The sequence below is a fragment of the Dryobates pubescens genome, chromosome 3, assembly GCF_014839835.1.
Source record: "Dryobates pubescens isolate bDryPub1 chromosome 3, bDryPub1.pri, whole genome shotgun sequence".
NCBI classification, from domain to species: domain Eukaryota; kingdom Metazoa; phylum Chordata; class Aves; order Piciformes; family Picidae; genus Dryobates; species Dryobates pubescens.
Window position 1 is genome coordinate 4,567,395 of NC_071614.1, and position 13,321 is coordinate 4,580,715.

At 41.5% G+C, this 13,321-nt stretch overlaps 1 protein-coding gene across 1 annotated transcript in view; it reads right to left on the reverse strand.

Annotated features, from left to right (window-relative positions):
* The window catches only part of LOC104303523 (lipoxygenase homology domain-containing protein 1), a 125,804-nt gene that overhangs the window by 14,798 nt on the left and 97,685 nt on the right, over window positions 1-13,321 (reverse strand). Inside the window, exons 32-33 of the mRNA XM_054179471.1 lie at window positions 9,908-10,034; window positions 8,034-8,182 (exon numbers count right to left, since the gene is read on the reverse strand). Coding sequence (XP_054035446.1) covers window positions 8,034-8,182; window positions 9,908-10,034 — 276 coding nt within the window. The remainder of the gene's footprint in view (window positions 1-8,033; window positions 8,183-9,907; window positions 10,035-13,321) is intronic.

Consider the following 13,321-nt stretch of genomic DNA (forward strand, 5'->3'; position numbering starts at 1 on the left):
CCACCTGTTTGCCACTACAGATTGGGTCAGGTGCTTTACTGACATCTCCTGAGAGGTTTTCCTTCCCAGATTTCACTCTTAGTGACTTTCAGGTGTACCATTGTAAACATCTGTGCTAGGGGGAGTTTAGGCTCGAGGTGAGGAGAAAATTCTTCTCAGAGAGAGTGGTTAGCCATTGGAATGTGCTGCCCAGGGAGGTGGTGGAGTCACCATCCCTGGAGGTGTTCAAGAGGGGATTGGACGTGGCACTTGAAGCCATGGTTTAGTAGTCATGAGGTGTTGGGTGACAGGTTGGACTTGATGATCTTTGAGGTCTTTTCCAACCTTATTGATTCTACGATTCTGTGATCTCTTACTCTCAGGCAACAGACACCCATGGCTCTGGTTTGAGGGATGGAATGCAGGGAATGAGAAGGGCAGAAGTGAACATCACAGAATGGTAATTTTTCTCTTAGGAAAGAATGACAAAACTTGGTCCCAGATTTGAATTAGCTCATAGGATTAGTTTTTGTTGATGCAGCTTAATTTAAGGGAAAATATTAGGCAAAATTATGTTTAAATAAGTTGTGCAATTCTCTACCAGCTAGAAAGTCCACAGAATGCTAAAAATGTTTGGAACATTGAAGTAAGATCCCTAAAGAAAATGGTGAGATGTCAGACATTAAACATTTTCACAGTAAGTGGTTTTGGCTTTTTATGGAACTTACACCTACTTCCTCAGCTGGAAAACAGAGATTAATTCCTTGGCATGGAGGCCTTCCACCTGTTTTGCTTTATGGATTTATGAATTAGCATCTCAATTCTATTAGGGTGGATAACTGGTAAAACTCTAGTGTTATTTGTGATGGGATTTCCAGCACCATTTCAAGATATAAAGATGTTTTTGAGGGGGCTGGATTGTGATAACAATCAAAGCCACTGGAGTCCTGAGATACCTTCTCAATCTAATACAGCCTGAAGTTGCTCAGCCAGAGAAGGTGGCAGCCGTCCTTATTCAAAGGATTTCAGAGAGATGAAACAAAGAGAAGCAGTTCTCTTGCTGCACTGACCACAGTTATGTGTCTTCTCTGGACAGGCTTTCCAGGTGAAGAACTGAAAAGGATTTGTGTTCACCAAGATCAACTTGATCTGCTTGCAACTAAGAAAGACCCACCTTAAGTTAGACTATTAAGCTCAAATCTGTTGATAGTATACAGAATACAGAATTAGCCAGGTTGGAAAAGACCTTCGAGATCATCAAGACCAACCTATCATCCAACACCATCTAACCAACTAAACCATGGCACCAAGTGCCTCATCCAGTCTCTTCCCAAACACCTCCAGTGATGGTGACTCCACCACCTCCCTGGGCAGCACATTCCAGTGGCCAGTCTCTCTTTCTTGGAACAATTTCTTCCTCACATCCAGCTTGAGACTGTGTCCTCTTGTTCTGGTGCTGGTTGCCTGGGAGAAGAGACCAATCCCTCACCTGGCTACAACCTCCCTTCAGGTAGTTGTAGACAGCAATAAGGTCTCCCCTGAGCCTCCTCTTCTCCAGGCTAAACAACCCCAGCTCCCTCAGCCTCTCCTCACGGGGCTGTGCTCCAAACCCCTCCCCAGTTTTGTTGTCTTTCTCTGGACACATTTGAGCAACTCAACATCTTTCTTAAATTGAGAGGCCCAGAAACAATAATTTCAATTTCTTTCTTATTTGACATTTCTCTCTCTCTCCTCTCTCTCTCTTTTTTTGGGTATCAATTTATGCAGAGCTGAATGTGTGTGCTGGTGAACTACAGCTTTAAGAGTTTCTTGAAATTAATCACCAGGCTGCCACTGAATTATTCCATGACTTCTAGACTTAAAGACGGTGTTATTCAAAGCCTGCTGTAGTGTTTCATCTGACCATCACATCTGCACTGTCATCCTTGAGTTGTTCTGTGAAAGGGGAAAATGAGAAGAGCAAGCTGACAATGATTTTAAGGAAGAAGTGTTAAAGAGGCACTTGAATGCCTCCTTATGATGAGTCAAGGTTATCAGCTGCTTAGGGAATATAGGCTGGCAAAAGCACAAGATGAAAATGAAGGTTCTCAGGACAGCATCCTGTGGGAGCAGAGCAAATACATTGGAAGGGCTGAAATTCTAGCTGGAGTGCAGGAGTGAACAGAAAGAGGCTCCTCTTCATATTTTCCATGGTTAAGTCAAAGAAGGTAATGCTCAGTGCCACCACTGCAATGATATTTTGTTACTTTTTTTGGACTAATTTGGTTGTTGAATATCTTTAATCTAAACTCTTAATTTACCTTAGTTCTGATATGAATCCAATCACAGCTTTACCTTTAATTGAACTGGTAAAGTTATAGCATCACTCTTGAATAAAAGGAAACAGCTTGTTTCATTTATTAACTAAAACATAGTAGAAATGCAAAGGGCTAGGAGAGGGGTAAAGAACCACAGATAAACTCAAGTGAGAAGCATGCAGACCCCTGTCTCTGTTAGTAAATAAATAGTTTAAGTTCCCAACATGTGAACATTTATTTTTAAAGTCACTTCCTGACCTTGCAAATGATTTCGCTGGTATTAGTGCATGATTTATTTTATTGCAAACGTATGAGGGAGCTTTTGTCAGATTAGAATACTTGTCAGAACAGATTTCTAAGAGAAAAAGAGTTTGCCAGAGGATGACTAATTTAGTGACACTACCCTCAGTGTCTCCAAAAAATCTGTTGTCAGTGATCCACTTTGGAAAAGAGAGAGAGTTAGAAAGAAAGAAAAAGAGGCAGACAGTATATTGCAGACTTCTAGACTTGTGCTGTCTCCAGAAGAAGGATAGTTGGGTCTGACAGTTGGGTCTGACTTGCATTGAGCTTGATGATTAATAAAGTCAATTAAGCTAGGAAAGCAGCAGAAACTCGGCAGAAGCATTTGTACACCATTCTCTGTAGGGGCAGGGATTCTGAGAGCACTTCATAACCCAGGTGCACCACGCAACCTGCATGACCCAGCCACAGGCAGCAGCGAATTTGTAGGTGTAAGTAATGCACCAAAGGTTTCCCCTGTCCTTTTTCCTCTGAAAATAGGTGCATTTGGGCTGAATAAACACTTGTGAACACTTTGCTTCGCATTAGGCACACTGCTTCGTCATTTCTCAGCGTGCCATTTTAACAAGCCTGTTTCAGAGCACAAAAAACCTCCGAAATCCATGCCCAAATTTGCTGAGGATTCAGCCATCTGATACACTGCAAGGTGAAAAACTCCTAACTAGACCAGGAATTGAGTCAACTCACTACACAGACAGGATTTAATTTTCTCTTTATGTGTACACTTGAAAATCTATGTGGTGTAATGAGCTTTATTGTAGTCCAGAGACCAAAAAAGAGCAGGGAAGGAGCATCAACTATAATTGTAAGAGGTAGATGAACAATTTGCTGGAGCTAATTTATTCGCCAAATTGAATCTACATTTCTCCTTGCAAGCTGCCTGCAGACAGATGATGACATATATTTAATTAGATTTTTTTTTAAGATGGAATCAATAATTCTGCTAATATTTTTGTGTGTGGATTGATTGCAAACCATGGATTAGTCATAAAGCAGGAGATATTTGAGGTGTTGACAGACGATGCTCTCCCTCCTGCCTGGTTTCCAAACGGGGACCCTTTGAGTTAGTTGGAGGCTTAATTCTCAAGGCAGAAAGAGAAAGAGAGAGGGAGAAAACACACAGGAGATAGGTAAACCTGCAGAAGATAAAACTCATTTCATTTTCCCTTAGGGAAAAGCATTAATTGTTGTTTAGTTACTACTAACAAATTAGATTTGAATGGGGAAAAGTCACCTTAAATATTGGTGATTATGCAGATTGCCTAATTCAGTAGAGTTTGTATTGAATTTTCTCAGAATAGTATTAGGACAATTTGTGTCTATGCAGAGCCTGCTAATTTTTTTACCTTATTTTTTTTTTAGCTGGCACTGTCTGGAAAAAGAAAGATATTCTCCAAAGCTGAGCAGCTGAGACTGACAACGTGAGAGCCATACATCCTCTGTGACCCAGAAGAGCTGCCCTAGCAAACCTGGAATTGACACTTTGCACATTCCTTGGATAAGGGAATTAGCAGTGAAAAATGCCTTAAAAACAACGATCCCAGCAACCCTTTCAGACTATTTCAAGTTTAATTGTAGCTAACTCCTTTCCATATTTTCTTCAGAGATGCTTCTCTCTATTCTGGGACCCACATTTTGAGCATTCTCTTTGAATCTATGGCCCAGTCTGACATTATTCAGTACCCTTCAGCGTCAGTGCTGGCAACATAATCACTGTCTGTAGCAGCTGCAATAGCTCTTGTAACAGAAGCAGCATTTGAACAGTCACACTGCAATATTTACCTTTCCAAATGCCAATCATTTTATAGGCTCAGTATTGAGACTTGATGGTTGGTTAATGACGACACTCCCAGCAGAACTGAAAATGGCAAGTCAAGACACACCATATGCTTAATTTCATCAACCTGTATGCACAAGTGATTTCCCATACTGCTAATGTTACTATCATTTTAATAGGCTTTTATTGGAAAAGGAGTTAGAATGTCTAGATAAAGGACCTTTTCTATTAAGCTTAGCAAACCTATCGATTTACTGCCTGATTATTTTGATCTCAGTTGTTAATCTGGAGAAACTCCACAGAAAACAAAAGAGTTTTAGCACAGGGAGGCACATTGTGCTTCTCCCCACTCACATTTTATCAAGTGAAAAAGAAATCCCAAAATATTTACAATATTAATTGCTCAAACTAAACAAGCACTTAAATGTGTAAGGTAAGTGTCACTGTGCCAGCAGACTTAAGGAGTAGAAACACAGCCTCCTGGTGTTCTATAAAGCTTTAGTTATGTTCTGTCTGCATTTCTTCTCTCAGTTTCTGACAACCTCCACAAGTCTTTCCTTCACTGTGATGGTGGTATTCCATCTTTTCCTAGTTTCCATATGATTAATCCTTCTGCTTGATGACCAGACCGTTCCACTGTTCACTTCTGTACTACAATAAGGTGGCCAGCAGCCTGCCACTGTGGTTAATGCATTTGGATCAATGGCATTTTTCAGTTACTTAAAGATTTTGTCCAAGATGCTTTCCAGAAGAGAAGGTTTATCTGCAGTTACAGAAGAGCAGCATTCTAGATCTGATGAGGCATGGGCGTTGCAAAGGGATGTTCTCTTCCTTCTGGTCTCACATTCTGGCCCTTCTCAGTGTATTCTGGCACACGGGGATTCTTCCCTGAAGTAATTTGTTTTAATTGCCAATGCTTAATCTGTAAGTGAGTTCTGAAACTGAGCACCAACAGTCACCTCTTACTGACAATTTTGTATGTGCTGCAGTTACCATGGTACCAACCTGAGCAGTTGATGTCTAAATATAGGGCAGGATAAAGGATATATCTTTTTCAACAACTAATAGAATGAAGTAAAGAATTCACAGGGATTTTACTGCTTCAGTGACTTAGAGTACTTAAAATACTGGTCACTTTCATCTGACTGAGATTAAAATACTTAAATATCAGCCATAACATATTCAGTGTAATTTACTGGCTTTGATGGAACTGATCTGGAAAAAAAAGCCACATTTTCAAAGAGGAAATCTGGGTAACTCACAGCCATATGACAGAGCATACAGCAAGTCTATCAAAGACCATATAAAGAAGCACAAAGAACTTCATTTGCAGAAAAATGTAGGGTGCCAGAAGCAATATGGAGATACTGTGAGGATGGCACAAAACGAACGTCTGCGCTGAGTGTACTCAGCTCGGAGAAAGTGTTTGCAGTGGGTAAGATTTATCAGATCGAAACTGAGTCATGAAGTATGAATAAATACTATTAGGGTTTCATGGAAGCTGAGCTGCATGAAGAAGTGTGCTGAGATTGCTTTGTCTAGCCTTACAGTTTCTAAGAGAACACCAAGCAAGGCATCAATGCCATAGCAATTTGAAGGAAAATGGTTCTTGCAGCACTAATCTTCACACCCCTTGGACTCGATCACCACAATCTCAGCTCTCTTGGTGACAGTGCTGCTCCCTCAGACACAGGGTGAGCTAGAGGGAACTCACTGCTGAATTAATAATATCCTGCACATTATTTACTGGTTCTGTGATGGTTCCACAGGTGTAAGGACTTTGGAAAGACACAAAGCAACTTTTCAGATACAAAAAGCCACTTGGTCTTTTATTGTCATGTAATTCAGGTCATGTAGATAAAAGACCTGTTAAATGAGGGAAACGTGTCTCCAATCTGCTGCAAAGTCCCCTGAATATTTAAACAATTCCACATATTTCTGCATTGCTAAGCTGTTGTTTGTAGCAGCCCTGACATTCTGAGAGACTAACACCATGTTTTGATGTGATTTCCAAGAGAAACACTGTTCCGGTTCACTAGCTGTTACGGTATAGTCAGGGGGGAAATTATTGCAAGGAAAAGCACCTTTTAAAATGTCAGAACAACTCTCAAGATTCAGAATGCAAATTCTGTCTATTATACTCCAAAATCCCTCGAACCACCATGTCCAGACTCTCTAACTGCAGGGGTGCTCAGCGCAATATGTGGTTGAGCAGGTACAGGAAGAGACATTCTACGCTTGAGAGTCTTTTTGGAGCTTTCTTACAAAGGGAGGAAAACATTGGGAAACTTCCAAAGCATGTCATGTACAAAATGTTGCTCCAAAGGCAGGAGCCTTGCTTGCAGGATCAATTTACACTTTGGCAATTAAGCAGGCACCTCTATTTTCACTGCACAACGAGTGAATCAAGACTTTTCTGTGCTTCTCTGTTACTTATCTACAAGCTATTCCTTTCTGGGGCCATAAAATATTCCCATGCTGATATCCACTTTTAGAAATAGAAAGATGCTGTGCTACATTCACACACTGCTCCCATAAAATGTCAAATAAGTAACGAAGAAATGGGTACACGCCAGCTCTCCCTCTTACTCTGCAATACAGACAGGAAAATTCTGTGCCACACTGAAGGAGATGCACATACTACACAAACACCCTTCATGTTATGAAGGCCATTGTAGTTAATTTCTGGTCTCTTAGGGAACATTTCTGGATGTGCATCTCTGGTCCTTTCCCATTATAAACTACCAATCCAGAAATCAGATTGCTCTCTTGTGGAATTATGATCAAAGTGGAAATCCAGTAAAGCTAACTTCAGTTTGTGAGGACAAAAGGACTGTAGCACTAACATCCAATTAAAACATCTGACTAATTAACCATAATCTAAATTTCAGCACTAGGACCACAGAAAACACCTATGGAACGTAGTGGCTGACTGGAGAGAAACCAGGAGCTTTAGCCTGAAGAATGGGATGGGAAGAAAAGATGTGTTAAAGGGAAATGAGCCTCTTCGCGGTTCTACTGTAATACAAATACACAGGAAAACCACAGGCATGGCACTGAAAACCTTCAATATTTGCAAAATTCCACTTAAAAGCACTCGATACAGTCATTTTTTAACTTGCCAGTATTGTTAGCATCCTCTGTAGGCATCAATATTTCCCACATAAGATAGAGATAGACTAGACTGGGATAGGATAGGATAGGATAGGATAGGATAGGATAGGATAGGATAGGATAGGATAGGATAGGATAGAATAGACCAGGTTGGAAAACCTTTGAGATCATCAAGTCCACACTATCACCCAACACTATCTAATTAACTAAACCATGGCACCAAGAGCCCCATCCCAGTCTCTTCCTAAACACCTCCAGTGATGGTGACTCCACCACCTCCCTGGGCAGCACATCCCAATGGCCAATCTCTCTTTCTACAAAGAACTTCTTTCTAACCTCCAGCCTAAACCTCCCCTGGCACAGCTTGAGACTGTGTCCTCTTGTTCTCTCACAGGTTGCCTGGGAGAAGAGACCAACCCCCATTTGGCTACAACCAGACACAAGCACTTAAGAGTCCCAGAGCATTGCAAGCTGGACTTCGCAGTTTCTGTCCCACACCCATTAAGTCCAAGTGAATTGACTGGGGTCTAAAAGAGCAAAATATCATGCAGGAATATGAAGTATACCTTTCCTTTTGTGAAATTATCATCTCCTTTTCTAATTAACTTTCTCCTGCCGGTATCTCCCAAAAGGCCTTGCAGCTTGACATACACAGCAGCATCTGTTCCTGACCCGGGGGTTGCTCCCGTAGTGATATAGAGAACATAGCTTTTCACTGTTGGGAAAAAAAGAGATCAAAGGTTTACCAACGCTTAATCTGTTTAAAAATATGTTATTTAATAAATTACCAGCGTTCCATTTTTCAGTCTTGCTCCTGCTCAGAGTAATCAAAAGGCCAAGCTGTATTAAAATGCTTAGAAAAGCACACAGAAGCACGGTCATTAAAATTTAAGGACCACTATTATAAGGACTAATAAGCTAAATATGTGGTGAGTGAGTCTGAAACATAAGCAGGAAGGAATAGGAAATAAAAAGAAACACAGCAAATTGTTGTGAAAGCCTGTAAATAACACTCTGCCACACAGCTGCATGCATTTGCATGTTCATAGAGTCACAGAATGATTTGGGCTGGAAGGGACCTTAAAGACCATCTAGTTCCAGCTCCTGAGTACATTAAAACACTCAAAAAGCTGTGGGCCTCACGGAGTTCTAATGAAGCTGAACTCTGTCAGAAAGATGCAATGTTTGCATTTCCTCTGGTCATGCTCCAGCCCATGACTGACACTCTACCATTTGCAGTTATTGTCCTCAGCAGAGGGTTTCCAGAAACTTGGTGTGTTCTGTGACACGTCAGCTTACTTCCAACCCTTCAGCTGAGCATTTCATGGATGCCTGTTGACGTTAAACATCTGTTTGTACTCCCAGAGTAATGCACAGCTCCAAATAAGAAAAGAGCCACAAAGCCAAAACAGTCAATTTGGGGAAAAAAAAGTGGGAAAAAAAATATGGGGAGAGGTCAAGAAAACAACATCTGTCCTCATCTTAAATGCTCCTTGGAAAGAGGAGCAGCAGCAATTCTAAAGATTTAAATATCTGTGCTCTTCCAGGAAAAACAAACAACCAAAACAAACACCAAAAAACCCCACAAACAAAACAACAAAAAACACCCAACCAGCCCAAAAAAATCAAACCAGCAATAAAACCACACCAAAGAGCCTTTCCAGGGAGTAACCCAGCTGTACTCTTCTCAAATTCACTTTCAAGGGGCTTCTGCCCAACTGCTTTTTTTTTTGAGGTTAGCTTTGAAAGCAGAAAAGGCAAGGAATGCACAGGTTATTTGGGCTGCTGCTCTAAACCCATAACTCCTGGGAATGCTTGGAGGAGTCTGGGATATTCTCATGATAAAGTATCCTTTTAGGACTAGAGCTCTTCCATTCTTCACTAACTTTGGTTATAAAAGCTACTAAGAAACGCACAGCAAACTAAAACAAATCCAGTTTTGAGGTGATCAAGGCAGAGCTCGCATGAAGGAGTTTGGTGACGCACAGCTGCTAGGTCACAGAGGAAGAATGCCTGAAATTCTAAGAACACAAACAGATGAGCTTCTGTAGTGAAGGGCTGTGGATCTCCTTCTTATCTGAAATTACAGTAGGAGAGTTATTTCCTCTGGATTTCCTTTGTTTCCTCTGGGAGAGAGCCAAATCATATTAATGAGAAAAAGCTGAACTCTGAGCACAGTTCAAAACTTTTTTAATATTTCCAGCGCTGTGCACTTGCTTTCTCATGTGTCACAAAGTGATACCAATCAGACTTGGATGCACAATGCTCACTTACAGGGGCTGAGATCCATCTTTTTCAAAACACCAGAGTGGCTTGGACCCAGCCATGCAGCACTAGCTAAAATGAATAGAAACTATCTGCTAAATCCTGTGGACTGCTCTGAAAAATCAGCCATCATCGCTGACCAAATCTTTTGCAGTGTTTCTGAGTTGTGCCAAACCTGCTGGAAAAGGAGAGCCAGCTGTGAGAACTGGAAGCTCAGCCACTCTTCCTCCTTCTTCATCTGCAAATCTCTGACAAAAAGGGAATTCTAGAGCATTCTTACTTCCTCTGTGTTGAAGCTTTACCTGAGCAAAGAGCAAAAAAGGAATACCTTCAGCATCTGTTGTGCCCTGATGGACACTATAACAAAAGCCATACTGCCAAACAGCTTTGCCACAGCATCTCGATATCAAAAGAGAAGAGGAAATATATTTTCCTGTGTTACTGAAAGCAGCCTTTTGAAAGGGGTTTGGAACACAAGCCCTGTGAGGAGAGGCTGAGGGAGCTGGGGTTGCTTAGCCTGGAGAAGAGGAGGCTCAGGGGAGACCTTCTTGCTGTCTACAACTACCTGAAGGGAGGTTGTAGCCAGGTGGGGGTTGGTCTGTTCTCCCAGGCAACCAGCACCAGAACAAGAGGACACAGTCTCAAGCTGCACCAGGGGAGGTTCAGGCTGGATGTCAGGAAGAAATTCTACACAGAGAGAGTGATTGCCCATCGGAATGTGCTGCCCAGGGAGGTGGTGGAGTCACCATCACTGGAGGTGTTTAGGAGGAGACTTGATAGGGTGCTTGGTGCCATGGTTTAGTTGGGTGGTTAGATGGTGTTGGATGATGGGTTGAATGCGATGATCTTGAAGGTCTCTTCCAACCTGGTTTATTCTATTCTATTCTAAAGAGGAGGAGTAAATATCTTCCCCAACTAAAAATAACTAAAACGTTGTCAACAGTATTGCTGTAGAGACTGCAGAAAGTGGGGGGGGGGAGGGGGGAAAAGTATTTGGAATGGTTAAAAAAAATAATCCTTTATGCAACCTATTCCTTCAGCATATGGAAGCAGAAGAAGTGTTGATATGCCCATTTCAGCTTGTGAGAAATGTCAATATGCCACAACATTTTTTCAGTGCAGAATGTTTTCTCCTCCTAAGTAACAGGAGAAAGAAAATGAAGTGTTTCTGGGAAAGCTGCAAAACAGAAATTAAGAATTTATGGCATGCATCTCTATCTGTACATATGTATGGTGTGAATATTTAGAGTATGTTACTAAATATTTTAAATCTCCATGGAGTTTTGTGTGGAATGGAATGAAAGGGTGATCCTGAGCTGAACGGCTTCGTTCTTGCTGTGGGAAATTCCATTTTTACATTGAGGTGTCCTACCCTGTGAGTACTACCAGCTACACACAGACACCAAGTACCAGTCTCTAAACTATTTAAAAGTAGATAACACAAAATATGTGAAAATGTATTGCAGGAAGGAACTCTGTTTAGAAAAGGGCACAGAGATTTCACTCATACATTTCCTCATAGAATCACAGAATCAATAAGGTTGGAAAAGACCTCAAAGATCATCAAGTCCAACCTGTCACTTAAAGACCTCAAAAGACCTCATCACTACTAAACCATGGCTTCAAGTGCCACATCCAAACCCTTTTTGAACACCTCCAGGGATGGTGACTCCACCACCTCCCTGGGCAGCACATTCCAATGCCTAACAGCTCTCTCTGGGAAGAACTTTCTCCTCACCTCCAGCCTAAACTTCCCCTGGTGCAGCTTGAGACTGTGTCCTCTTGTTCTGGTGCTGCTTGCCTGGGAGAAGAGACCAACCCCCACCTGGCTACAACCTCCCTTCAGGTAGTTGTAGAGAGCAAGAAGGTCTCCCCTGAGCCTCCTCTTCTCCAGGCTAAGCAACCCCAGCTCCCTCAGCCTCTCCTCATAGGGCTTGTGCTCCAGACCTCTCACCAGCCTCGTTGCACTTCTCGGGACACATGACTTCATAACTCACTAAAAGGAGTGGGTTGGTCTCTTCTCCCAGGCAAGCAGCACCAGAACAAGAGGATGCAGTCTCAAGTTGTGCCAGGGGAGGTTTAGGCTCAAGGTGAGGAGAAAGTTCTTCAAAGAGAGTGTTGTTAGCCATTGAATGTGCTGCCCAGGGAGGTGGTGGAGTCACCATCCCTGGAGGTGTTCAATAAGGGATTGGATGTGGCACTTGGTGCCATGGCTTAGTAGTCATGAGGTCTGTGGTGACAGGTTGGACTTGATGATCTTTGAGGTCTCTTCCAACCTCATTGATTCTATGATTCTATGACTTAACCCTTAACCCAGGAAGCTCAACCATCTCTGGTTAGCAATTGTCACTAGGAGATGGCACCCTTATTTTGCCTTCACAAAGCTCCTATTATTTTTCATTCTGACAGACACACTGAAAAGAGTTCCTAAAACGCAGTGTAAGGTGGAATGTTAATACAGTTTCCTTTTCATACTAACATCTGCATTCCTGAACAGTCTCTGGGAAATCAGATTTCATTTACTGTGCTTTATTATTATTATTTTTTTCTCAAGATATGAAAGAAGCAGGAATAAAGCTATTATGTGCTTCAGAAACTAAGCATATCTTAATTAATTTTGGTCTGGGCATTATTTTATAATTATTTCAATTTCCTCAAAAACGTCCCCAGAATTGTTTTGCAGTTATGGTTAGAAAAATGAATTCTGATTCTAAATATGGAATTCAACCAACTGCACCTGCACTTGTGATAGAAGGGGGAAATCTCAGACTCTCTGTGAGGTGCAATCTTGTAAAATCAAAATAAAATAGCAAAGAAATTACCTCCTGGTTCTAACCAGCAGTGTAAATAGACTGCTAGCCTGTCTTTAATAACAGGCATTACCTACAACCTCTTATACCAACCTAGTTATTTCAAACAAGGATTCAGGCAGTCCTGCTATGGAATCCATTGAACAGTCTCCCTGAAACCCCAATATACCCTAAAGCAGAGGAATAGAATAGAATAGAATAGAATAGAATAGAATAGAATAGAATAGAATAGAATAGAATAGAATAGAATAGAATAGAATAGAATAGAATAGAATAGAATAGAATAGAATAGAATAGAATAGAATAGAATAGAATAGAATAGAATAGAACAGAACAGAACAGAACAGAACAGAACAGAACAGAATAGAATAGAATAGAATAGAATAGAATAGAATAGAATAGAACAGAATAGAATAGAATAGAATAGAATAGAATAGAATATTCCAGGTTGCAAAAGACCTTTGAGATCATTGAGTCCAACCTATCATCCAACACTACCTAATCAACTGAACCATGGCATCCAGAACCTCAACCAGTCTCTTCCTGAACACCTCCAGTGATGGTGACTCCACCACCTCCCTAGGCAGCACATTCCAATGGCCAGTCACACTTTCTGTGAAGAACTTCTTCCTAACATCCAGCCTAAACCTCCCCTGGTGCAGCTTGAGACTGTGCCCTCTTGTTCTGGTGTCAGTTGCCTGGGAGAAGAGACCAGCCCCCACCTGGCTACAACCTCCCTTCAGGTAGTTGTAGAGAGCAATAAGGTCTCCCCTGAGCCT